The following is a 25,105-nucleotide window of genomic DNA, read 5'->3' as shown; positions in this document are numbered from 1 at the left end:
CTTGAGGACAAAGGTATCTTGCTCGTTGCCGCCCCTAAGGAGGCAGATGTGGAACCCTTGATCAAGTAGATGCTAGAGGCTTTTTTGAACACGCAAACGTTCCCAGAGACATTCAGTTCAACAGGGGGTAACTCTTTTATGTTTACTTTCAGCTCTAATTGCTTATCACAAGTCAAGTGGTCCTTAGGTCACTAAAGGTAGTGTCTGCACGGTAGCTGTCTGCCAGGCGCTGTGCCAACCACGTTATCCATCTATCGTCTGTTGTCACTTTGCAAGGTGAGTGGTGTTCCATCCCTCCCACCCGTACCTCTCTCTGCAGCCCTTATCTCGCGAGACTGTCCTGTTTACTCGAGAGCAACTGTCCCCCTCTAGACTGTGAGGTTGGGAGGGTAAGTGCAATGTCACGTCTTGCTCACCCCAGGCTCTGCAGCGTTTAGCACATGTCTGGCATCTAGTCAGCCCTCAATCCACAGCTTTGGGATAAATAAAGGAATTATACTATGAAAGGGGAAAAAAAAGTTCCTCCTGTTTGAAAAGATAAAGGCAGTAACAGAATAATAATGACACGTACGTCCAGGGGGAGGCAAACAGGCTTTTTCCGTTTGGCTTTTTGTTTTCACCTGTATCAGGCTTTCCCAGAAGCCTTGAGCATCCCAAGAACACCTGGAGGTTAATGTGCTGTAATCCTCAGAGGTGCGGAGGTGCTTGACTTTGTGGGATGGAAAGTCCTCAAGGAAGGAGAGAGCGAGAACAAAGGCAAAGCCTCCCCCAGTTTCGCTTATCGTGCAGCACAGAAGCCAACCTGGCTGGAACGAAACTCAGAAATCAAACGATCTGCAGCTGCCTTTCCCGCCTGCCTGGTTCACAGCAGGTGTGGGGGGAAGGACCTGACGTGAACGAGAGACAATCCCTTCGCCTCAGAACTGGTCCCTATGTCCCCACACCTGGAACGGTAACCGCTAGGGCGGAGGCTTCTGATCAGCCCATGTCACTGCAGCTGCCATTCCCATTTCTGTGCGTGGCTCAAACATCTCATCCGTCTCTACTTGATGAATCCCTCCCTCTCGCACAGCTATACACTAAGTACGCATAGATGGAACCGTAGGTAATAGCAAACTTGAGGGCCTGAAGAGTAAACCATCTTAGGACAGAGATGAAAAGGGCTGAAGCACCCGAAGCCTGAGGTGCAAAAACATGACCATCCTCCAAACCACCTGCAGCCCCATGCAGCCCGCCAGACCCTGTGATCCATTATTAACACGAAAAATCATGGGCTTTCCCTGCACTGCATATATAAATATGCTCCCCTAGAATAAACCTTGAAAACACCTGCCCAGGCTACACAATAACCTTTTGGGGGTGGGGGAACCTCCAACACTGAAGGAGTCTTCCTGGGGTACCGCCTTTTCTCTAAGTCAAGACAGCCTCCTGTGGTCCCAAGGAAAGGGGACTTATTCCAGAAGGAAGAAACTTTGCTGAAACAAAGCAACTTTCTTTACAAAGGAGACCTAATTAGTTGTGCTGGGCAAATGGAATATTGCACTGTAGCCAGTGTTTCTGGTGGCGAAACTCAAAGGCTGAAATAAACTCCCACGTAGAGGACTGATTCCAGCTGTACTTACACTAACAGTGCTTTTCAAAGGGAAAGACCTAAGGGTTCAGAGAGTAAGTGTATTGATGTATTATTTCAGGCCGATTTAGCGGCTGTAATATTTGCATAAGGAAAAAAATAAGTAGATTGTTTTAAGGCCTAACATGCCTTTATAAACACTACAGTAGGATATTAAGACAGTGGACGTCAAACCAGTTTGGAAGTTGGGGTATTTGGGAAATAAGAGAAAACATTTGCAAAGGTATAAACTAGGAACTAACTGATTAACAACAAATGTCACTATGTCATGTGGAAGGGACAGAAAGTCAGACCCACCACGACAACTGTGTATTAACACACACACACAGAGAGAGAGAGAGAGAGAGAGAGAGAGAGAGAGAGAGAGAGAGAGAGAGAGAGAGGGAAACTGAGCAAGACCAGTTAGTAAACAGGGTTTTGCTTTGGTTTTTTCCATTCTGTTTGTTGCTATTTAGTCATTTCGTCTCTGGCTAGTGTCTGCTGGCAGCCAAGCATTAGCTGGCAGAGGCCAGAAGTGAGAAACATTTGTGGAAGAAAAATTGAAATTGGGAAAGTTCTGGACATCAATTTTACTTTTGCTCTGAAAACTGGTCAAAGGCTGCCTTTTCTTACTTTGATGCCAGAACACACCTCAGCACCCACCTTGGGACCTGGGAGTAGAGTGTGGAAACCATGGTGTTTGGAGATACAAACTATTTTTAATAACTTGCATTCAATCCAGTCAAGGGACAGCACTTCTGGCCAGGATCCTTTGTGCAAAATATACTCCCAGACCTCTCCCACAAGACAAGTGGTGAGAGCCCAGCAACACCGGGCAGCAGGGGACCTAGCTGAGTTCCTCTGCAGTCAGAAGTGCCGCAGTTCCCAAGCGTCCCAGGGCAGGCTCTGGGGACCCTGCCACTGCTCAAACAAGGGGTTCTGAGGAAGCGTCCCTGAAACTCTTCTGTGGCCAGAGCAGTCATGGCCAACAGGCCCTGCTTTAACAACTTTCCAAAGCAAACTTGCCCACAGCTTGGCTCTGATGTGTGTACTGCAGGGGGCCTGGAACAGATGGACAGAAAAACCCTGGCTTGGCAGCAGGGGGGCCCTTGGCCCATGGCCTCAGGGATGCAGGGGGCCATCCACACAGGCAAGTTCTTGGTCAGGCTGGGCCCTTCCAAGGCAACTGCCCCATCTGCTTCTCGGATTTTTAAATCTGGACTCTGCCCACATTCACAGAATCTGTGCAAACCGGCACCTTGTCAGAAAATGCTTTGAGGGCTGAGAGTCATGTTACTGAATGAGCTGCTTCTCTGTGTCTTTGTTTTCTCATCTATAAAATGGGGATAATAAGCATTTGTTACCTCACTGGGTTGTTGTGAGGATTGAATGAGCTATTTTATGTAACATACACAGACCACTGAGAGGTGGCGTTTCCCAAATATTATTCATTTCCATAGCACCGTCCTAAACTTCTTGCTGTTTTCATTATCATACATTTAGTATTTTTCTTTAAGCTGACTCACTTTCTTTCTGCTTAAATTTATTTTAAAAGGAAACTGTACATCACTGTGGTAAATGGAAAAATAGTAGAAGGCAGATGTAAAAACAAATACAATGGAAGAAAACAATGTAGTTAATAGAGCTGGAGTCTGTTGCCTGCCAAAGGCGTGGATCCTGGGCCTTCCTCTGTCTTTGCTAAGATGCATGATTAGAGGGCGTTAAAGGCCTAATGGCCATGTGGAGACTTTCTCTTTCAGGTCACTGTCAGTGATGGAAGAGCTGAAAGGCGAGTGGCCTTCTCCCTGCAGAACTATTTACTGGACGTCCAGTCTCTGTCTCTCTAAAACCTCACTAAGCACACAGATCACACAGATCATCTTGCTTTCCGCCACTCTGGGAGAGACTGTTCTAGATCATCACCATCCAACAGAGCTTCCTGAGATGATGGAAATGTGCTGTATCCGCGTTGTCCAATACGGCAGTCACCAGCCACGTGTGGCTAAGAAGTACTTGAAATGTGGCTGGTGTGCCTGAGGAACTAGAGTTTAATTTCTTCCCATTTTGATTAAGTTAAATTTAAATGATGCCACCAATCGTGGCACAGTGGTTAAGAATCCTCCTGCCAATGCAGGGGACACAGGTTTGAGCCCTGGTCCAGGAAGATCCCACATGCCGCGGAGCAACTAAGCCCGTGCGCCACAACTACTGAAGCCCGTGCACCTAGAGCCCATATTCCGCAACAAAGAGTATCTCCTGCTTGCAGCTACTAGAGAAAGCCCACGTGCAGCAGCAAAGACCCAACACAGCCAAAAAAAAAAAAACAAAAAACATTTAAATGACCACACGTGGCTAGTGGCTGTCGGACTGGACAGTGCAGATCTACTGAGAAAGCTACATGTGTTGATCCTTTTGTCTGGGCTCTTCAAATGAACTATGGTTCATTTTGAGGTTATGCCCTTGGCTTCCTTGGAGGGAGATCTTAAGGAAACCTGACAGTGATTTGTCCTAGGGATGTAACAGGGCATCATCTACCACATTCTTTATTATTGCTTCATCTAAAGCTCTGTGAGGACATTTCTTTTAGAACTCCCTTTGAGGAACTGACATATTTTCTTCTCATTAGCAATCGAATTATCCAAAATAGCCACATTTCCATTTTCACACTGGTTGCCAGGAAGCTCAAAGGAAACTTACAAACCAATGAGAGCAACCACATAGGATCTCGTATATATGTATGTATGTATATATATGATTTCCACTGTTCCCTTAATGGAAACAGTCTTAGTTTACATCTTCTCTGACTCTTGATATTTTATTTCTTACTTCTATTGTATCACTCTCTTCTGAGTTTCTCTAGAAATTATCTCAAATCTTTTGTAGAATTATATAAAATGCATTTTTTTAACGAATAAAAATAATGTCCAACAGTAGCAGTATTTTACAGGAGTCACTCTCTCTCCAATACCATTTATCATTTAAAAAACAACAAAACCCAAAAAAATCACACTGTAACGAAGACTTTCTAAAATGCTTCCAAACACATGCTCAGAGTTTTGCTCTTAGGTACCAACCAGAAGCGTTGTTAGCTAAAAGGAGAAAAACAGTTGCATTCAACACACTCCAAGATCAGGAGAGATTTCAGACAGCCCACAGTGTGGGACGCAGCTGCTCTACGTGATGTGGGAGCTGTCAGCCTCATGGCTCCATGAAATCCAGGCCTTATCCTCCACGCACTGGCTGGACCACACCCAGGAAAGCTCTGGAAATGGTCAAGGATGGGGAGAGTGTGGCTCGAATCCCACGGTGGCCACTGTGGAAACAATCTCCCAGGCAACTGCATATTTGCTGTGTCCATCTCATTCCTTAACTGGCTTTCAGGAGCTAAAAAGGGCCCTTGCTTCCTGGGGTGAGGGGAGGGAGAGGAGTGAAAAATGAAAGGTCAAGGAAACCTCTCAAGCGATCTCGCATTTTAATTTTGCTCTAAAATAAAGCTGTCTGCTTCACTTTTTTCATTCTCCAGGCAACACCTCCCAGCTTTCTGATGACCGCAGAGCAGAACTTGAAGGATGCTCAAATAAGAGATTTTGGGGGGGGGGGGCGGGGGTTTGGTTTGGGATAAAAGGAGAAAAGGATATTCGGAAATCTGTCATATCTAATTCTCTTTTCAAGCCAGAGCTGAGAGCATCAGGAACACTCAGATTCTCTTCTTAAAGTGCTACTGTCGCCCAGCTGAACAAGTAAACTAGGATAACTTTCCAGTGCAAACTTCCTTGCCAAACTCTAGCTCATTTGTCCGTAAGATTTCAGGTAAGAGGCGTGTATCATGCTTAAGCCCATTATATAACCCATGCCCACTGCCAGTCCTGCCATCAAAGACTAAACACGGCGATCATTTTGGAAGATGAGAAACGAATACCAAGTGCCTACTGGACACCATGTATTTCTAACTCCAATAACAACAGCTTTGCAAAGTAAGCATTATTATTATTTCTGTTTTACAGATGAGGAAACTGAGATTTACCTAAGGCCACAAAACTGAAACCAGGGCTTCTATCCTCAGGTTCAAGGGTCCTTTTTGCACCACCCCCGTCTCTGGGGAAACTATCCTAATAGCTGAGAAGACTTCTTCAATGGTCAATTCCCCACTAAGAAAAATGGCAACAAAACTCAAGGCTCTTCACGGAGCTCATGGGGAATCAGAACAAAGCGTAGTGAAAGTTGTTGTGATAATTCAACAGCAGAACCAGAAGTGGCTAAGAGTCAAAGCTTAAAACAAAACAGTCCCAGGACAAGTGAACGCCAACAGCTGCAGATCAGGTAAGAAAAAGAAAGAGAAACAAGAAAGCCAAGAAGAGGGTAGGTAGGCAGGGCTGGAAGAGGCATCAGAAAATCAGAGAAAAGATGGACAACTGGGGTCCCAACTGTTGGGGCAAAACCACCTCCAAAACAAAGGTCCCCTGGTTTCAGACACTCAGTCCTCAGCCGGGGAGGGGGTGATCAGCTCTACCTCAAGCAAGCAGAGGGCACATCTGCAGTGTCCACTTGCCAAGTGGCTGTTGCCCCTTCTTTGGCAAAGAGTGGCCTGGTTTTCATCTGGGGAGCCCCCTCACCCCTCTCTCAGTCACATGGTCACATGAGGGCAACTCCAACCCCAGTGCCAGTGGGGGTCACATGATTCGAAGCTGGCCCATCACAGAAGTCCATCTCCCAACACTGGGGTTTAGGGATGGGCTTGGGATCCAAGACAGACTCCTGAGAGATGCCCGGACAGGCTGAGAGTCTGGTGCTGCTGGGAGCTGCCTGGTCCACCCACAGAGGGCGCCAGCCTGAAAAGGACGCCCAAGCAGAGGAAACCAGGGGAAATGGGAGCAGATGTCTGACCACAGGTCCAGGCAGGTCTGAGGCCAGACCCACGCCTGGATGTTTCAGTTGCAACACGAGCCAACAAATCCCATTTCTGCTCAAGCAGTCCGAGCTGAGCGGTCATGGCCACGCTAGGAGGCCCGACAGCACAAGAAAGCTCCACCCTGCCTCCTTCTGTCTGACAGAAGGATCATTTCCTCGGGGAGGCTGGGCAGGTGGATGCTGGCATCTGGAGGCTGTGGCTTCTCCGTATGGCACTCCATCGCCAAGACGCAAAAGCACCAGAGAGTAACAAACAAGTGTGTCCCCACCCCAGCGGTGACATCTAACTGAAAACCAGGTGATTACCTGATACACGTGGAATGCATTGGTGGCCTTGCCCCGGAGAAACACGGACGGGATCCAGACGTTGATCAGCGCTCGGTTTGATCTGAACAAAAGAAAGATGCAGAGTGGTCATTTCAATTTGCCAGAAAAAGGGAGGAAGCTATTTTCTCCCCTAAGAGGCACACGACGTACGGCAACATCTATTACACTTAACTGTAAGCTAAAGCATCAGCTTCCATCTCATTACCTGGTCCCCCAAGATTATCTTTCAGGGACTTAGTTTAAAATATATATATATATATATATAAAATTTATATAATGCAGTTTGTATTCTGGAATGAGAAAGAGCTGCCCTTCAGTCCTTCCTAACTGAGTGACCGTGGCCCATAGTTTATCTGAACCTCAGTTTGCTCATCTGAAGAGGGGGACGATCACCGGAAGCCCCCACGAGGCGGGGGAGTGTCAAGAGCACGCCCACAGGGCTTCTGGAGCGTTTGGAGGAGTCACGATGCCTCCTCACCATGCCCACTTTAGACCCTGAGCCCCACTTTAAGGTCAGGCTCCACGAAGAGCTCAGGAGACCAACACTCACGCGATGCAAGAGACAGCTCTTTGGGGTGGGGAGAGGGGATTCCAGGAAGCCAGGCACCAATAACCGCTCTTGCAACTTTTCCAAAAACACTGTGTGTGGCTCGAATAGAGCAAAATCACTTCCTGAGCACATACACTGCACGGCTCCGTGCTGTCACCTAGATTATCTCGGCTGATCCTCGCGGCTATTTGAGAGAACTTCAAGGGTTCTTTCAGTTATGTGACAGTCCCGCCTTGCGAGATGACTTGAACCTAACTCTGAGTCACTGGGCGCACACACCCACCACCACCACTCTTCCACCAGCTGGATCTACACCATGTGAAGCTGATAAGTTAACTGTCACTGAAACTTCCAGATCAATCATTAACAGCTCTCACAGCAGTGCTGTGCAATTCTGGAAGGGCTGGGAGGTCCTAGCCCCTGTTTCTGCTAGGAGTTGCTCCAGGGCTAAGCGCTTTTCCTGGAGCTCTCCTTATCTCTGAAGAGCAGCTCTTAAAAATTCGCCAGCCTCCTGTGCTTAGAACACAGTTTGAGACACTGATGATGGAAGAGTCCATGACTCAACAGCCTCACAATCTCCACAGTAAAGGGCATTTCATTTTCACAAAGGAATGCTTCTCTCCTGAAGCAGCATTTCTTCTAAGCTTTGAGCCCAGGTGCTGACCGCCTTCATGGGGCAAAATACACCCTATTGATCACCTCCCCAGGGCTCCATCCTGAGGCATCCAAACTGATTTGGATATCTAAAGACACCCCTCCTGGAAAGGTCCCCAAAACTGTGCTAGTGACTAGAGTGCTCCCCTTTCATTTCTGTCGGGAGTGGGAGGGGTGTAGAAGTGTAACTGACACTCTGGTTTTCATTAACCTCCCAGGATTGGTGAGGGCTGGACCACCTCCCAGGGCTCCAGGAGGTCCCCCAGGTCCCCCCAAACATGCTCTCCCTTTCAGAGCACATAGCTCGCTGTATTAGAATTGATTGTCCTCTCTCTCCTAGACTCAGAAGTGTGAGTTAAGGGAATAAAATAATGATCCCGAGTATGGAAGACCAAATAAGCTGGAGGAGTCAAATCTACCAGGGCAGTTGGTATGAAGGGAGGGCCGGGGGAGGCTGGGGATGGAGCTGAGGTCAGCCAGGGCCTTCTCTGCAAGAGAAGAGGGAGAGGGAAATGGCGCTTCCCTCTGGCTCTAGTGGAGATGATCAACCTGCGGGGGAGGAGGAGAAGAGATGAGGTGGCTGGACCCGGCAGAGGTTGCCTGAGAGCAGGGACCGTGGCTGATTCATCCCCTCCACCGATGACCCGGCACGACCCCTCCCCGCAGCAGGCACGTGATAAATTCTTGCTTTATGAATGAGTTCCTTGCGCCTCACGAGTGGCTCATCTCTGGGGTCCCCTCTGCGGCTTTCACCTCTCTCCCCAGCTGGTCCCCCCTTTCCCTCCGCCAGGCCACCATCCCATGATCCTCTTCACTATGTACTCCCCTCCACCCCGCCCCCCAAAGGCCCATGCGAAGCAAACTCGTCTTTGATTTTCATCCTTCGCCTCTTAACTTCCACGACCCCCCTCACCAATCTAACAGGCACCTCCACCTCTACCGCCGCTACCAAGCACTGCGGGGCCTCTTGATCCCCTCCGTGCTTTTCAAAACCCCACTCTTGTGATCTGCGCCTTATGAATGAGGAAACTCAGGCTCAGAGAGGTTAAGTGGCTCGCCCAAGGTCACACCAGCATGAGTCCTGCAGTTAAGATTTCAACTTGGCTCAGCCTGGCTCTAACAAAATGCTCTTCCGATGCCCCGCCCTCTCTCCTGGGGAAGCTGAACCTTCCTCTACTCAGCACAACTAGGGAGGTTCTGCTTGTCCTTAACTCAGGACTCACTCCTCTCTTCCCCAGCCCCAGGGGATTACAGGTCCAAAAAGTGAGGCAACTTGATCAGAAAGAGTCCGTCTGAAGACCAACTAAATTCCTTAGGGGTTAACAGCAGAGGCGCCAGACAGAATTCAATCCAATCAAAAATCAGACCAAGGTACTGAACCACTGTCGTTTCCAACAGCCCAGGAGTTGCAAACTCAAAATTTGAATGGGAGACACCCAGACAGTGGAATGAGTGGAGTGGGCCACAGTCAGACAAAAGGGAGAAGTGGGGACTGCGGCAAGCTGGCAAGCACGCGCCCTGGATGGAAGAAGCAGCTGCTGCTCAGCTCTAGCGGATGGTGGCCTTGCTGGGATTTCTTCTTTTAAAGAAAATGGAGAAATTTAAATTTTCATGAGATACCTTCCAACTCTTAAATGTCAGCCAAAAAAAAAATTGTTTTTCAATACCCAAAGAGGGAGCTAAAAACACATCTGAAGGCCAGACGCAGGCTGCGGGCAAACAACTCCCCAGCTCTACAATAACCAAATCCGTCGTGCAGATTTCAGCAGCGCTTGCTGGGTTCCTCTATGGTCTCCTGGGACGCAAGCCAAGTAACAGAGTCTCGCTTCTAAAGGGCCCCTCACGAGCACATGCTGTGGACTTACGTTTCAAAATCCGACAAACTCTGGTCTTCGGATGTTTGACTCAAATCTCCAGGCACCTGCCATAGGGAGAGGGGGAAGGGGAGAGAGAAAATGCATCATGGTTACCATGGTTTGCATAATCACAGGAAATTCTGCTTCTCAATGACCCCTGAGCATTTCCTGTTCAGAATGAGGTGAAGAAGCAGTTACTGGAAAACAATAAGAGATTTTATGGAAGGATGGTTAAAGACGGAGTTACAGTAATAAAAATATGCCACCATGAAAGACCTCAATTACCTTCACAGAAAAAAAGGACTGTTAATCCTACTGAGATCATCATGGGTGTGTAAAAGCATGTAATTTTGGAGCTACAGAGGCCTAATTAGGAGCTGAGAGGCAAGGTATCAAATGTGCAAAGGCAAAAATACGCATCATCACGCACAGACACACGTGGTGTGTAAACACAAAGGGAAATGTCTGTCCCCCAAATGGCTCTATCCTTTCCCCTCACATGTGTGAGAAATTTAAGGCAGTCGAACATGACTTTCTCTTCTGACTCAGAAGGGCCCCATGAGAACAGGATTGGGTGCAGGAAACTATAACGCCTGGTGGGATGGCAATTCTCATCCAGAGCAGACAGCGAATGGCCAGCACTTGTAGATGCTCAATAAATCGTGATGTTATCGGACCCTGGGAATGAGCTTCCTTTTGTAATAGGATCAAATTTGAACTGGAGAGAACTTAAGACTGCGGATCAAAACTAAGAAGAACCAAGAGGGATAGAGAAGGGTGCAGGGTGACGAGGGAAAGTTTCACACTGTGCACCTGTCAGGGCATTCTCCTTATCCTCAACCTTCATCAATCGTGATAAGGATCTGGGGGGTGGGTAATGCCCCCTGACCTCCAGATGAGGGAACTGAGGATCACAGGGGCTGAACTCGTCCAAGGCCACACATGTAGGAAAGGGATACGAATCCAGGTCTGTCCAGGCTTTTCTGCAACAAACCCTTAGCAAACAGAGGAAAAGCCAGCTCAAGGGTGATAGGAGAAGGTAAGACTTGGCAAAGTCTTGCCTGTACAGAGGATAAGAAGACACTAGAAGGTAGTCCTTAGAGAAAGAGCAGGCTCCTTTTGGAGGCAGGAGGACGCAGTGGTTATGCAGCCTGGGCTCTGGGACCACACGGCTCAGGATCCAATCCTGAGCTCCTTTGTGGCCGCGAGCAAGTCACTTGACTTCTCTGCATCACACTGTCCTTGTCTGTAAAATGGGTATGTATGATACTAATACGCACAGGGTTGTTCTGAGAACAAGAGGAGTTGATACGTGTAGAGCATGTGGAACAGTGCCAGGCAGGTAGAAGGGTCTCCTTGACTGACCTGTGCGCTATAATAATATGACAACTATTGAGAAGCTGTCTGTTATTCTTGACACCATACACGAATCTGCCCACCACCTGGGGGTGTCTCACCCCATACATGGCAGCCCTGAGGGAGAATGGCCCAAGCTGAGCCCTTTCCAGGTCGCTGGAACTAAGCAATTCAATTGGGCTCCAGGCTGCAGCCTTTGTTAAGGAGCTGCTGTTGAGAGATTCTTTCAAGCCCAACAAGGAGAAACCCGCCTAACCGCTTGAGAGAACATCAGTTTCAAAAGATCAGGAACTCCCTGGGCTGGGGGTCGGGGTGGCCCTGCTGTTAGAGGGACTGTTATTTTCCTCTGGGCGGCTGTGGTGAGAGCTGGTACAACCTATCAGGGGAAGACACGAGGCTGTGTGTACTGAGATCCCTAAAGACACCTACATCCTTTGACCCAGAAATCACAGTCCTCTGTTATCCAGAGGAAACAAAGACGCCAACCAAAAGGATCTAAAGGATCTAAAGGTCCAACTAGAGAGGAATGATTCAAGAAATTATGACATGTCCGTATGAGATGCCTGGTTTAAAAAGAAACGAGTTACACACACACACACACTCATGAAGGTACAAGCACAAAAATAATTCTGGAAAAGGATCTAAGAAAATAACAGTGGCTATCGTTGATAATAGATTATGAGTGGGACTGGGGAGAGAAATGATACTTATTTTTCATTTGCTATCTTTCTGGAAGATTAAAAAAATGTATCTTTTGAGTGAATTGCTTTAAAAGAATTTAAATGTGCTTTTGAAGAATGAGATAGCATTCCACGTGCAGTTGTGAAAACACCTCCAAGATGGATCATCACGTGAAAGCAAAAGTAGGGTACAGACGGTGGGTCTATACACCACCTTGGGTGAGAAGACAGAGAATGAAGAATATCAGGTTGTATCTGTTTGTTTTTGCATCAAGAAGGTAGAGAAGTGAAGTTCAAGGCACCAATCAAAGGGGCACCAGCCTGTGGGCGCCAGGGGTGGGGGTGGGGGGGTGGGAGGAGGCTATTTAGTCAACACTCTTTTGTATAGTTCTGAGTTTCGAAATAATCTAATGCTAACAATTAAAAATGTAAATTAGAATGCATTATCCCACCAAAAGAGTGCTTTTGATAAATTTCTAATGGCATAGAAAAAAAAGCTCCTGGTCTCTGTTTAATAAAAAGCCGCTATGGGGAATTCCCCGGTGGTCCAGTGGTTAGGGCTCGGCGCTTTCACTGCCGAGGGCCTGGGTTCAATCCCTGGTTGGGAAACTAGGATCCTGCAAGCCACAGGACACGACCAAAAAAAAATTTTAAAAGAAAAAAAAAAGCTGCTACGGACTGCAAATACCTAGTGCGAGTCTTGAATATAACTCATAATGACTGTGGATCAATATTAGCATGAAAGAGATCCGAAAGACAGCGGGGTATCAGAGAGAGGGGAGCCAGATGGATTTGTAGCATGGATCTGAACTTCCCTGTACTTTCTACAATGAAGATGCATTAATCGTGTAAATACTAACAGATACATATTATATTGTATACATACACATATATAATATATACCTACATTAATTATATACATAATATATTAAGTGTGTATCGCATTACCGCGGAAAGTGAATAAGATAGTCTTTCCAGTCCTCCCCCGCAGGATGGGAGAGGCTGTGCCCTCAGGTCCTCTATTCATGGGGGATGGACGAGGGCTAAGGCTCGCTCTGAAGCGGCCCCTTCCAGACACCAGCCTCCCCTCAGCGCTTCCACGTGGAACCCAGTGCCTTCTCTGGCGGGGCTGCAGGGTGACTCTGCACCTCTTTTCCTCTGAGCTTTCCCTCAGCACCTGAGCCTGGGGAGGGTCCTTCGGCACGACGTGAGGATCAGGTAAGCAGATCGGAGGAAGGACCCACAGACTGTGAAGGCACGAGCGGCATCATTACACTGCCTTTAAATGCAGGCTCTTCTCAGACGGGATGTGAACAGAGCTTGGACCCGGGGAACCTCATTCACAAGAAGCAAGGTTCTGACTGTCTGCCCCACCAGGCTGAGGGGAAGGGTGACCAGAAGCAAAAGATAAGGTGAGGTTTTTAAGGACAGATGTCACTCTACAATGATATTAACAAAGAACTTCTGAAAATAATCAATTTTTAAAAGAAAGTTTCTTCCTGACAGATAAATTTCCCTTCAGGGATGTTTATTTGTAGGGGGACCCTCTTGGACAATGGATATTAAGTATCTGGGAGTTGTTAAATCCTCCCAACTCAGAGTTTTTCTTCTTTTTTAAAAAAATCTTTCCTTTTTAAAAAAATTTTTTTCTTTTTAAAATTTTATTTTTATTTATTTATTTATTTTTATTTTTGGCTGCATTGGGTCTTTGGTGCTGTGTGCGGGCTTTTCTCTAGTTGCAGCAAGCAGGGGCTACTCTTTGTTGCGGTGCGCAGGCTTCTCATTGCGGTGGCTTCTCTTGTTGCAGAGCACGGGCTCTAGGCACACGGGCTTCAGTAGTTGTGGCACGCGGGCTCAGTAGTTGTGGCTTGCAGGCTCTAGAGCGCAGGCTCAGTAGTTGTGGCTCAGGGCTTAACTGCTCCACGGCATGTGGTATCTTTCTGGACAAGGGCTCAAACCCGTTTCCCTTGCACTGGTAGGCAGATTCTTAACCACTGTGCCACCCGGGAAGCCGCCAGGAGTTTTTCTTCTGATTATTGGCATTATTGGCATCAGCAAGCCAGGAGACATTTATGTGTCTGCCTGAGTTCAGGGAGGCTGGCTAGAAAAAGAGTCCATGAACTTTCTGACCTTGGTGGAATAGATCTTAAAAATCAGGCCAGGCTCTACAGCAACTGCAGTATGATAATTGATGGCCAAGCTTATTAAACATCTTAACATGCTCTCTTTTCATTCTGTCTACCCAGATTGGAGCTAGATAGCATCTGGGGTTTACAGTAAGCATCCAGAAAGCTGATTTGACTTCATATCCTGGCAGTGAAAGGCTTGTGGGGTAGAGATTTTGTAAGAAAAATCAACTTTCTATTGATGCTGGCCACAAACATCCCTCGTGCCTTCCTGAAGCCCTGGGAAGTCCTGGAGGACACATCTCTGCCATGGAGGCTTCTTTTTGATTCCCTCCAACATGGAGCACAAGTAAGTGTGGTTGTCCTCATGTGCTTCTCCCTGTCCCTGCAGAGAAGGCGGCTCATCATCTGGCCTGTGGTCTGGGGGTTTGGGGGTCAGTATGTGAGTGCAGAGGAAGGCAGAGCCCATGGCTGGAGAAACAGAGCAGCCAGGATTTCTGGGTCTTTCTGTAGCAAACACCCCAGGCGCCGCATACACAAGGATGTGGAGGGACAGGCGAGACCCACCATCAGAATCCTTTTCCATCTCTGGGTATACAAGTCAGCCTCCACTGATCATGAAAGAAGTCACATGGCTCTCTGAAGGTCCTGCTAGAAAGCAACAAAGATGGAGGGCAGAGGGGGCCAACGTGCGCTGAACATCTTCTATGCGCGCCAATGTATTTGCACATTACTAATCCTCAAATAAATACAGTGAAGGATGTATTATCGCAAGTCATGCTTCCCTCCTTTCTTTCCCCAGCCTCTTTGCATGGCTGGCTCTTTTCACATCTTTTCAGATTCAGCTAAAAGATGACGTCCTATGAGATACCTTCCCTGATCACCAAAAATACGCAGATTCCACACTGCCACCCTCTACCATTCCCGGTGCTCAGGCTGCAATTACTCCACACCCTGTATTTGTCCCTCCCTGCGAGCCTGGGGACAGCAGCTTGCACGAAAGGTCATTCACACACGCCCTGGCATGTTGTGGGCACTGACTGAGCACTTGTGACTGAGCAAACAAGTGAATGATGAGGGAAGCTCCATTTCCACACAAGTGTCAATCAAGTTTTAAACTGCTCTGGAGCAAATTCGAAATCATCATGCATGAGAAGGATGAGTTAGTTTGGAGATAAGAGGAACCAAAGGAAGAGAACCATATTCCTTGTCTTCTAATTACAGGGCTCTCGGATTCACTGCTCAAAAGACAAGGCAAAAAGGCGGACAATACAGGACAACAAATCTTTGCTCCAGTCATGAAAAAACACCCATAATTTATGTTTTCCAGTCACTTTCTCGCACATCCCTCTTTTCACATAGCCCTCCCTTCAGCAATTAGCTCTCACTTTGCACTGCCAGAAACGACAACTATTTCCCATCCGACCAACACCTTGCTTTCTCTTCTCACTTTTTAAGAAGGAACAACATGTGAAATGCACGGCTCTATCTCCAGCTTGGTCGCCGGGCCAGAGGACAAACAGGCTCAGGGCTGCTGCTGTGAACACAAAGCAGGCCTGGGCTTTCCTCCCCTCAGGGGGGCTGCTGCCAGGTCTGCACCACTTTCAGGGCTGTGTGTTATCTGTTAATTTGTTCTTTGTTTTACAAATACACAATTAGAGGCATCAGCTGAGGCCCGAGACTCTCTACTGGGAGTAAAGAACTGGCAAATAAGAGCTTTAAAGAGTCTTTAATTCAATCCTCTGAGTAGCCCTGGAAGCTTGCATGAAGGCAGGCTAGCACACTTCTGTGAATGAGTTTTTGATGTGTCTGTTTTTACCAAAAAGACTCTGAGGGTCTCGGGAACAATATTCTCAGAGCCCCAGATGGTATCAGGCACATACTGATTGCTCAGAGCATGTTGCCCATGGATGGATAGATGTACAGATGAACAAACAGACAGATGGGGGACGGGATGGTTGGAGGAGGGCAGGGATGAGAAGGGAGGGGGCGTGAGAAAATTATCTAATTTACGAAGAATGGACATCTAGTTTCTTTCCAAGCAATTAAGATGCATGGACAACATACGTACAAAGGGCTTGCTGACTGGCAGTTACTCTCATTTTTCAGGGCAAGAGTTCAAGGATGTTGGACAGAACAGAACAGGCGTTTGGGGCCCAGCAGTCCCCACGCACGAGTGAAGGGCCAGCTGCTCCACCACAGATGCACACACCGTTACTCAGACACTTAGTCTGCAAATCCGTACTAGGTTCCTCTTATGGGCCAGACACTCTGGGTACCAGAGAGGCAGCAGGGAGCAGGGGAGATGAAGGCTGGGGGCCCACGGAGCATACAATCCAGCCAGGGAGACAGTCTAGAAATAACTGATAGCACAATGACAGTGTGAAAAGTCCATGGAGAAGAATCAAGATAACTAAGGTGTCTGGGAAGGCAATTCGGGAAAGAGGTTTGGAGGGACCGGCGCTGGAGCTGAGGCCTGAGGGAGGACGGCGTGGCTCTGCTCTTTGCTCAGGTAGAGGGAAGCCTCCAAAAGGATTTCAGCAAGGGAGAGACTGGGCAAGTCCCCGTTTGAAAAGTCACTCTGGGCAGCAGGCAAGAGGGAACAGCCAGGAGGCTGCTGAGCGAACGTGCACACCCATACACACACACACACTCACACGCACACGCACACATCCACATGCACGTGCACACAAACCCATATGCACACACACACACCCATATGCACACACACCCCATACGCACACACACCCACATGCACACACACACATACACACACACACACATCCATATGCACGCACACACCAATATGCACACACACCCACATGCACACATACACCCATATGCACACACACACCACCATATGCACACACACCCATACACACACATCCATATGCACACACACACACACCCACATGCACACATACCCATATGCACACACACACCCATATGCACACACACACATGCAGATGCCATCTCAACTTGGCACACCAGATCATTTGCCAACGTCTGCCCATTGCCTTTTCACCATCAGATTTTTTTAAGCCTCACCTGTAAAGAAAGTACAAATCCACAAATGTCTCCAGTTTCTCTAGGCTTAATTACTAATAGAAAGCTATTCTTCAGTTATGAATTCTCAGCCAATCTCTAGCGAAAGACTCAGGCCTCTTAAGAAGGAGCTGAGAGCATTCGACTCATCTAAACCCTCTCCTGCTACACATGAGGACACCCAGGGCTGAGAAGTGGCTGGGTGCCCCCCCCCTGCAGGTTTTTCTGGCCCCGCACCACAACGGGGGTCATGCCTGCTCCTGACAGATCTCCAAAGTTTCTAGTAGGTGCTGCAAGGGCTTAGTGGCCAGAGCCTCCCCTCCCCCAATGCCCTTCTTCAGCAAGAGCAGCTTCTAGGGACTTCCCGGGCTGCTCAGTGGTGAAAGCTCTGCACTTCCACTGCTGGGGGCGCAGGTTCGATCCCTGGCCGGGGAACTAAGATCCTGCACGCCACGCAGCCAGAAAAAAAAAGAGCAGCTTTTATTATACTTTGACCCATTTCCCACATCGAGTTTCCAAGGCAGAGCTCCTTTTAAAGAAAAGGGTACACAAGGATGATTTACTTAAGAAGAAAGAAGTTTAGAAAACACTCAACAAACTGCATCATTTCACCTTTAACTCCCATTGAACAGCCAGAGAAATGGAGGCACAGAGCAACCAGAAGATGCCAAGGAGAAGCAGAACTGTGCAAACTCTAGAATCCAAAACTGCTCTCACCAGGATTGCAGTGTAAGTGGAGAGTGAATGTAGGATTTCCTTAAATACACGGCAAACACAACTGAAACTGTCACTTAGAAATTAGCCAGGGACCACCAAGCAGCACTTAACAGCATTAAGACGTATCAAGGAGGTTTAAGCGGCAGGTCTGCGGAGTTCATTACTGCAGACAGGAGCGGATCTGAGTCGATCTGGTGATGCGCTGGAGACACTAGGCTGGAAGGACAACAGAAGGCCCTCTCCAGGCCTGTTACCCCAAATGCTGTCTTCCTGCAAACAGAACAGCCCTCATGAGCTCGCACAGGCAGTTGTGCTGCTGGGGGAAACCCTCCAGGGCAGAGGGGGGGCTTGTTCATTTTTACATTCCTGGTCCCCAAACCCAGTACCTCCCCAGAACCAAAATCAACAGTTGGCAAACTATGGCCCACAGGCCAAATCCAGCCTGCGTTTGTAAATAAATTTTCATTGGAACACAGTGACCCTGGTATGACATGTGTGTATCACCTATGGCTGCTGTCACACTCTATCCCCAAAGTTCAGTCCGTGTGACAGAGATAGTACAACCCACAGCACCTAAAATATTTGCTCTCTGGGCATTTACGGAAAAAGTTGGCCAATTTCTGCTGTCATTGATGGCTGAACAGATGTAGAAAAATCAGCAGTAATTTCAAGGAAACACTTCCTTCTTCTCGGTGGGGAGGAACAAATGTTTGAGCTCCACAGCTTCGTGAAACGACTTTCAGTACTTGAGAGTAAAGAGAGGCCCCAGATCTGGATGGAGGGAGAGGGATAAGAAATGACATTTAAGGATCCAGGCCCTTATTTACATTCATTTACATCATCCTCACAGCAACCTTTTAACATGAGGATTTCGTGTCCCATGTTCTACAAGAGGCTCAGAGAGGCTCTGCGATGTGCCCATGCACACAGCAAGAATTCAAACCCAAGTGTGACTGAAATCGGAGCTGTGCTCTTTTTACTACACCTGCCGCCTCCCCGCAAAGAAACAAGGGTGCAAAATGACAATCCAGGCTAATCCCTGAAGGAAGGAATCTGTTCCTTGTAACGGGAAATGAAGACACTCGGGCAGTCAGAGCATGTGTACACCTGGGCTCCCTGCGGCTACTGACACGTCTGGACTGTATTTCTGCCATTACAAGTGTGATGATTACATAAGCAGATGAGCAGGCACTGCCGACTTGCAGATAAAAGCAAAATGACTCTGGAATGTTTCCTCCTAGGGTTCTTTCTGGTGATTTAATTTCTACCCCTTCCAAATAAGAGAGGCACACCTTAGAGGCTGCTTCAGGTGCGTGAGGTGGGTTGGAGGGGTGAGTTTCTCAGGAAGTTCTTTAGTGAATCCCTTTGGCTGCCCAGGTCCTCGGGAAACACGCAGGGAGGGTCTGGTGTCGAAAGGTCAGGGAGACCTGGGCTTTGCCAGTTACTAACTGTGAAACCTATGCCCCAGTTTCCTCTTCTGTAAAGCGGGGCCAGCACTCACCCACCCCAACCTCTGCAGCGTCCTGTTTATAAGCTGCCCAGCAGGCTGCCTGTGCGGTTACAGTACATTGTCCTCAGCTGCCATTTCTTACCTTCCCTGTCACCTCCCTGCGGGAAGAGGACAAAACAAGAAGGGGAACTCGGGCCAGCTCCAGACTTTAGCAATCTTGCCTTCAGCTCGGGTGTTTTTTTTTAAATCAGAGCCCATTTCCCACTACTGAGAATTCACCATGTCTCCTGATCTGTCTCCGGGGCAGCACAGGGCCTCCCACCACCTGCGCCGAGCAGAGCAGCGCCGGCCCCAGCAGCAAGAACGTGCGCTCGAGCAGGCTGTCTGCGTTCTCCTCAGCCCCGCATTTCTAGCCCCATCCAGCTGTGCCACAAGGAGCAAAGAGAACTGATGTAGTCTGGTGTCCCTCCCAGTCGGGGCTAAGGCGCTGAAAACTGAACGGCCAACTTGGTTTCCACACATCAGCAACAGAAACCTAGATGCTACTCTCTTTTATTGGATCTGTCCACTCTGCTGGAACAGAAAGCTTCCTGTTTTATTTCTGACCCTTCAACTCCCCTCTTATTAAGACTGAGCTTGTATTTCCACATGTCTGTGAATATGGCCCAGGCTGAAAACATACCTGTGAGTTTTCCCTTCCCTGTACTTTCAAGATTTCGATTCTTTTGGTAAGCAAACCACTTTTTTTGATTGACGTTTTGCCAAGAGGCCCAGCGTTAGTGGCAGTGCCCTGGCTGCTCTGCAGGGCATCACCCTGGAGGCCGCGGGTTGGGGGACGCAGTGTAGAGCAGAGCAGCGAGAGCGCAGGGCACGGACGGCAGAGCCCAGCGCCTGGGGGCCCTCTTTCCAGTGCTGTGAGCCTGGCAAGTGGCTCGACCTCTCTGCCTCTATTTCCTTCTCTGTAGAATAAATACAGCAATTCCACCTCCCTCGCAGGGTTGTCCTGACAAAGAAGTGAGACAGTTCATGTCAAGTGCAGGCAAGAGTGCCCGGGAGCCGGGGTCCAAGTGCAGCCATGGCTGCGTCACCCAGAGCAGCCCAGCACACGAAGGCCCAGCGGGAGTCCTCGCAAGGCCAAGTACACTGGGCTGGGCGTGGAGCGGATCTTACGCTTCTAGAAGATCTGAGCGCCTCTCACTCAGCACACCCACAGCGGCTCAAGGGCTGGCGAGGCTTGGGTCTGGGCTGCTGGGTCTCCCGTCAGTCCTGGAGAACACGGTCCATCTGGCTGCCTCACTTCCCAGCACGATGGATACCATCTGTGTCCTCTACATGAGAAAGCACAGAAAGGTGACTTTGAAAAGTCACCCAGAGGCATCTCATCTTGTCTTTTTTGTCCATCTAGACCTATCATCACCATTTGTCAACACGGCAGTCAGCCAAAGCACATGGCTTTTCCTTCGTTTGCATGTTTGCTCCTGAGGTTTGGGGCAGCTGGAGACCATGCTGGGAGGGGACCACAGGCCACTGGGCACAGCTCCCATGCACGTCACTCAGCAGGGAGAGGGGCTTCTGGGGCCAAGCTGGGTGAGAGCCCAGGGCTCTGCCCTCCTCCCACCCACCCCAGCCCCTGTGTCCTCTTCTCACAGGCCTGGAGCCCCGTGGGACACAGCTTGAAACCCATCACCCTGGAGAAAACCTCCAGTTCCCTGAGGAGGACAATCCCCAAGCACAACCTCCAGGAGCTCTGGATTCACTCCTGCCACCGGCCATGTCCACTCTAGGTTCCTTCCTCATCCAATTCCCCAGACTTGTGCCTTTCAAGGTTGGCATCTTTCAAACCCTACAAGGCTGAGGTTCCTCCACTCAGCAAAGCCTTCAGAACCTGACGTTCCTCTTTTACAAAGAGAGCTGAAGGCTGCCCCGTGGTGTCCCCACGGCACTTTGTACGTGTGGCTGTTACAGCCCCTCCCACGTGCATGGAGATCACTGGTTTACTCCCTACTTCCCTAGACACCTGCAAGCTGACCGGGCACCAGGCTGTGCTTTCACCCACCTCAGACACCCAGGACCTATCATGGGGCCTGGCAACAGCGTAATAATCCGTGATGACATCTATCTTTCTATCCTAACAGAAAGTTCTGGAAGGATAAGCACCAAACTCATCAGGATGGTGGTCTCTGGGGACGGGAATGGAACTGAGGGTGATTGACAAAGAGATTTTAACATAATGTCTGAATATTTACATTCAGAATGTATTCATGTAATACATGTGCCTTCCAAAACATTTTTTAAAAATAATAGCAGCTGTAGGGGCTTCCCTGGTGGCGCAGTGGTTGAGAGTCTGCCTGCTGATGCAGGGGACACGGGTTCGTGTCCCGGTCCGGGAAGATCCCACATGCCGCGGAGCGGCTGGGCCCGTGAGCCATGGCCGCTGAGCCTGTGTGTCCGGAGCCTGTGCTCCGCAAGGGGAGAAGCTGCAACAGTAAGAGGCCCACGTACCGCAAAAAAATAAAAATAAAAATAAAAAATAATAGTAGCTGTAATGACTTGAATGGTGGCCCCCCACAAGTGGTACGTCCATGTCTTAAGGCCCAGGACCGGTAAACGTGACTTTATTTGGAAAAACAATTGTGCAGATGTAACTAGGTTAAAGATCTCGAGATGAGATCATCCTGGATTATCTGGGTGGGCCCTAAAACCCAATGACAAGTGTCCTTAGAAGAGACACACAGAGAGAAGCAGGAGAAGGCCGTGTGAAGACAGAGGCAGAGATTGGAATGAGGTGGCCACAAGCCAAGGAATGCTCAGGCCCGCGAGAAGCTAGAAGAGGCAGGAAGGCTCTTCCCCTGGAATCTCCAGGTAACACCTGGCCCTGCCGGTGCTCACACTCTGATTTCAGACTTCTGGCCTCCACAACCGTGAGGGAATAAATGTGTGTTGTTTTAAGCCCCCAAGCTGGTGGTGACTTGTTACATTTATTGATCTCGTGCCGGGTGCCAGGCCCTGGGTTATACATTTTAAATGCGTCCTTACCCTGAGGGGTTGATACTATTATCATCCTCATTTTCTAGATGAGGAAACAGACACTCAGAGAGTTGACTTAACCTGCTCAAGGGCACAGGGCTGTAAGGGCCAGAGCCAGGAGTGGACTCAGGTGTGGCGAGGAGAGTCCACTCTGGGCTGTAACAGGCAGTGGAAGAAGACGGCTTCGGGATTCGACAGGTCTAGGCTTGCGCGCTTACCGTGCCATCCCAGCCGCGGCCCCCGACCTCTCCCAGCCTCACTCTCCTAAGGTATAAAGCAGGCAAGTAATACTTCCCTGCTAGGCCTATTACGCATTAAGTGAAATAATGCCAACAGAGTCTGCTGTACTGTATCCCAGGGCCGGGCACGGAGAAGGCACTCAGCTAGCATCTCCTGAAGCCATGAATAGGGTCGGGTCAGGGTGCTACTCACAGGCAGGGACGGTCATGTCAGAGGCCAGGGGTAGGAAACAGCTGGAAGACATGATCTTCCATGAGGAACGTGCTGACTACAGGTGCAAACTATTTCCTACATTCACTCACCCAACCCAATCCACCATGCTATCGGCTCTCGGAAACACCAGATGGGTGGGAGGATGGATGGATGAGTCCATCTATTCCACAGAACAGCTCGGGCAGTTGGTCAGCCTTAGGGGTTCCACTGTGCAAGAGTAAAAGATGGCATTGATGGCAGAGCGGGAGAAAGAATTCTTCAAGCTGAGCTCCTGTCCTCAAACACTAAAAAGGCCCATTCCTGAACCAGCACCCAGACAAGTTGCTGTGGGATGTTCAGCGATGAACACCAGCAGTAACTCCAAAACAGCACCTTCCAGAAATACTCACATGTCAAAGTTAGCAGCCCTGCCACACACACACACACCAGCGCCTCCCAAACCAGCTAAACAACGGCCTCATCATGGCCGGGCGGCCGCCACTTGCTGCCACTGCTGACTTAGGAAGCGGGTCACCAACACCCTCAGTTAGAGCCCCAGACCCCTCCCCGCAGAGATCAGACACGACAAGCAGTCCTGCCACGGAGAAATCTGGCTAATTTTCGATCTGTCTTTTATCAACAAGCAATAAATAATGAAGTTCTGCTCATCAAAGATGCCAGGGACGGTGCAATTTAACATCTGTTTTATAATTACATCTCCCAAAGTGCGACGTGTCCCCAATCCCCTTTGAAATTGATGACTTCCCAAGAAGATGTTTTTGGAACCGAGTCAAAGCAGCAAGAATACAGTCCTAGACCCACAGCCTGGTCCCTGCTCTGTTTCTAACATGCTGAGTGGCAGCAGGCAAGCCATTTCCCTGCTCTGAGCTTCCATGTCCTCCCCAAGGAAAGGAAAAGGCAGGATAAAGGGGTGGACTGTGGCTCTTTGCTGCCCGGCATCCACTCCCCTCCTGGGAAATCACCCCACCATGAGATTTGCGCGGAACAAACCCTACCCAGCCTTGATCCAAGGGTGAGCACCAAATAACACAGATCAGTCAGCATATCCCGTCCTTGTGGCCACAGTGACTGGTTCAAGCTGGTTCAATCAGAGTGAAGCCTGGGGATTTTGCTGGCTACGGTGGACAGTCTCGTTCTTTCTCTTGATGATTACTGAGAAGATGGGGCCACGGCTCATCCGGCTCTGAACTTTTCAGTTGCCTAATGTAACAAATTCCTTGTTCTGCTGATGCCACTTTGGCTTGGGTCCTCTGTTTCTGCCACTGAAAGCATCCTAACTGATACAGAAACGATGATCCCTTCCAGGTCTGGCATTTATTTTATTTTATTCCATGTTTTCCTAGGAAGGTCAAGCCCTCAAAAGAAAAACCCAAAGGAAAGCCTTCAATCCCTGCTGCCGAGGAGAGACTGGAGCTCCTTCAGGACACGGGCCATGTCAATCTTGTCTCTGATCTCCAGTTCAAAGCATAGTACGTGGAACTCGGGAAACTGAGAAACTCAACACACGTGGAGTGAATGGATACATCAATCAGATGGAGGTCTGCAAACCGTGGGCCCCTAGATGAGCTTTACTTCTCTAATGAGCAGCGCCATCAGAGCCACCATAACTATCACCAGTATCACGGTTCAGTGAGTGCTACCCAGGTGCCAGGCACCAAAAGCTCTGCAGAGATTATCTGACTGAGGTCCCATCACCACCCTAGGAGGCAAGTAAGCTGCCACCTCTGAAAGTCACCAGGGCCAGCCACAAATAACTCTGCTCCTTCTAGGTGCCTGGTAGGACTGCACGTCCTCACTTACCTGCAGTGACCTGTGTCCAGGGGACTTGCTTTGCCAATGAAATAAGAGAAAAGTGATGTGTCTCATATCCAGGTGGAAGATAGAGTGTGTGCTCGGCCAGGCTGTTTTGTCCCCCTACCACAGCCTGGGTCTGGGTGTGAGAATGATGACAAGATGCAGCAGAGGGCCAGCAAACCGGTGAAGGACATGCAACATGGATGAGACAGAAACCATTGTTTTCTATAATGGCATTTTGGAGTTCTTTGTTACTGCAGCATAACCCAGCCCACCCTAATATACCACACCCCATTTTACAGACGGGAAAACTGAGGCTCAAAGAGGTGAAGGGCCTTGTGCCAAACCATGCTGTTACTGAAGCAGAGAGGCACGTGTAGGCCTGGAGAACACAGACTTGGCCACTGTTGGTCAAGTTCTGAGGAGCTGTGATCCACCCCCACTCCACAACCAGGTGACTTAGGGCTTTCACTGCCAGCCTTGCCCACACACTCTTGGTTGGAAACCCCGGGCACTAGGAAAACAGAGGTGTTGGTCCCTCTGTACCTCAGAA

At 49.0% G+C, this 25,105-nt stretch overlaps 1 protein-coding gene across 2 annotated transcripts in view; it reads right to left on the bottom strand.

Annotated features, from left to right (window-relative positions):
• The window catches only part of SNX29 (sorting nexin 29), a 554,801-nt gene that overhangs the window by 172,288 nt on the left and 357,408 nt on the right, over nucleotides 1–25,105 (bottom strand). For both annotated transcript variants that reach the window (XM_060123064.1, XM_060123065.1), the window contains 2 exons: nucleotides 9,914–9,969; nucleotides 6,824–6,905 (listed from right to left, as the gene is read on the bottom strand). In XM_060123064.1, the coding sequence (XP_059979047.1) occupies nucleotides 6,824–6,905; nucleotides 9,914–9,969 (138 nt within the window). The remainder of the gene's footprint in view (nucleotides 1–6,823; nucleotides 6,906–9,913; nucleotides 9,970–25,105) is intronic.

Source organism: Lagenorhynchus albirostris, chromosome 15 (assembly GCF_949774975.1).
Source record: "Lagenorhynchus albirostris chromosome 15, mLagAlb1.1, whole genome shotgun sequence".
NCBI classification, from domain to species: domain Eukaryota; kingdom Metazoa; phylum Chordata; class Mammalia; order Artiodactyla; family Delphinidae; genus Lagenorhynchus; species Lagenorhynchus albirostris.
Note: the sequence above shows the minus strand (reverse complement) of the source record. Positions and strands in the feature narration are given on the sequence as shown.